The sequence below is a fragment of the Lagenorhynchus albirostris genome, chromosome X (genome assembly GCF_949774975.1).
Source record: "Lagenorhynchus albirostris chromosome X, mLagAlb1.1, whole genome shotgun sequence".
Lineage (NCBI taxonomy): Eukaryota > Metazoa > Chordata > Mammalia > Artiodactyla > Delphinidae > Lagenorhynchus > Lagenorhynchus albirostris.
The window spans coordinates 43,012,445-43,014,817 of record NC_083116.1 but is presented as its reverse complement, the minus strand read 5'-3'; the positions used below and the strand labels follow the sequence as shown (position 1 = coordinate 43,014,817).

At 38.6% G+C, this 2,373-nt stretch overlaps 1 protein-coding gene across 1 annotated transcript; it reads right to left on the bottom strand.

The window, feature by feature from the left end:
* Window positions 1-341: 341 nt before the first annotated feature.
* On the bottom strand, window positions 342-1,437 carry TMSB15A (thymosin beta 15A). Its single transcript, XM_060138361.1, has 2 exons — window positions 1,338-1,437; window positions 342-379 (listed from the first exon to the last, which is right to left on the bottom strand). Exons 1-2 carry the CDS (start codon window positions 1,435-1,437, stop codon window positions 342-344), a joined length of 138 nt encoding a protein of 45 aa, XP_059994344.1.
* Between the last annotated feature and the right edge of the window lie 936 nt (window positions 1,438-2,373).

Here is a 2,373-nt window from a genome sequence, read left to right as displayed (position 1 = left end):
TGCAAATGCATGCCACTTCATGAAGATTATGGAACAATGGAGACATCCAGTGTAGAAAGTTAAAAGTTGCTTATCCTTTAGGGATGCAAAGACTAGACACACAAATATCATCAATGGTGTGATTATTGACAGCATCAGCTGGCTGGAATTTATGCACCAATGGAAAGTTTAAGAATGAAAGTAAGGGAACTTTGGCTACTCCTGACCTCTTAGCCAGGGATTATGGATGAGAAGACATAGAAAATGGCTAAAATCTCTACAAACACATAGGTTTACAAAAAACATGCCTAAAACCAAGACACTCAGGCAATGTTGAAATTTGTTCTTGGGAGATCCCCATTTTACGATGTTTGAACACACTCTTTCTCCTGCTGGATAGCTGGAAAAAAGACAAACACAAACAATCATTAAAGGATATTTTCCTAAGATTAAGTTCAGTTTCTTCCAAGAGAGTTCTTTGCCACTCTTTGCCAAGTCATTGAAGGCTACCATACCCGCTTTAAATTTAGAATGCCAAGGCACTAACTGCAAATCCTCAGTTGTGTGTGTGTGTGTGTGTGTGTGTGTGCTAACCACCTGAACATTAGAATCTGCATCAACTGTGTCTTTTTTTCCATTTCAGAGTTAGATTTATGCTGTTGCCATTTTTTCCATCGAATATTCTGAGACTGAGGAGCAAGTGAAGTATTTTCCTCAGATTTATTTATCACTATATAATTAGGAAGTTACACCCTTTCAGACAATTTTGACTAACTTAGAAACTCTCAGATAATAGCAACATGACAAAAGTGCCCCTTAGTTTTGTGAATATGCTTGGAGTTTCTCCATCAGGCTGTAATTCCCAAAGGCAAAACTGATCCCTTCAGTCTGGGAGGCCCAAGTACACCCAAGATCTAAACTTGTTCTCTGCCTTATCTTGTTGTCAGGTACAGAAAACCAAAACTGCAGAGTTTGTATAGTTCTTTAGGAATAAGATCATGGGCCTAAATTGCTAGATGCAGAAAATTCCAAATAACCATAAAATTGAAAAAATTAAGATTTTTCTAGTGCTAAGTATAATATTCCAAAATTGGTTGTAATGTGATTTTTAGTGATTTTCCAAGAAGAAAATAGTTTTTTATTCCCCCATTACTTCTTGGGTTTATCATGTAAGAACAACTTATATAACCCAAGTAATTAAACAACTATTTGATATTTTTAACCATTGCATTAAATTCAGTGGCTACGTAATTATTGCTTACTTTGTGGCAAAATTTACTAGAATAGTTTATTTACTGAACCTATGAATGTTCACCATTGCTTTTCTTCACTAAAAACTCCCCTGCCCCATGACTTACTTTCCTTCGAGGGCAGAGTACTTCTTCTTTCAGTGTTAGTTTTCTTCAGTTTTGACCTGTCAAACTTCTCCACTTCAGAGAAGTCTGGCTTACCACTCATCTTGACTAAAAGAAAGACTGAAAAAAAATGTTTTAACTTAACTGGAAAAACTATTATCATACTAATTGATCACAATCCAAAATTCTCACATTTAATATCAATATGTATTTTATCTTCTGATTTTCAACAAGAAAACAGCACATATCTTGGGAAAGCCATGGTTTTATCAAAATGCTTTGAATTCCACATCATTACCCCACTTCTGATAGGCAGTAAAAGCCACTGAATCAGGATGCACTAGAAACCAAGATGCTCTAAAACCCGGAGTCAATATGTCTGACTTAAAAATCACAGGGAAAGTCAAATGGAGGTGATAGAAACACAAGAGCAGATAGAGATAGAAGAAAAAATAAGGACTGGGCTTAACCAGGAATGAATTTGTAACAGGAGATAGCACTATTTGAGCACCTTCACTTTGTATTCAATTACTTTGGCGGGGGGGATTTTTCTTGGGGGTTAGGGAGTAGCACACAATAAACGGTAGCATAAGTTGTACTAGTTTCTTTCCATTTCATCTGCCTTTTCAAAGACAGTAGATTAAGGAGCTGCAATAAGGAAAGGAGGGGATTTAATCCCGTCATAACTAATGACACGTCTCATGATGTCTCCTTATGGCACTAGTTTGTAAACGCTGTAAGACGGCACAGCTAATTATGATCAGACTCAGGACTTCAGCAGAATGGGATAAACCAGACACAGTTGATTTTTATTTCACCATATTTTCTCCTCAAGGGGAGAGGGGAGGAGATGAGGCTAGGAGATGCCCTGTGATCTTTCCGGCTTTGTCCAGAAGAGACAATAGGAGACCCCTGAGCCCGCGAAGCAGAGCTCTCCTGCCCATGCCTGGCCCCACCCTGGCGGGGTAAGACACGTCTAGTGCCCAGACCAGAATGGAGAGGCCCTCAAGCAGCCAGACGTCCCGAATATGCCTCCCTT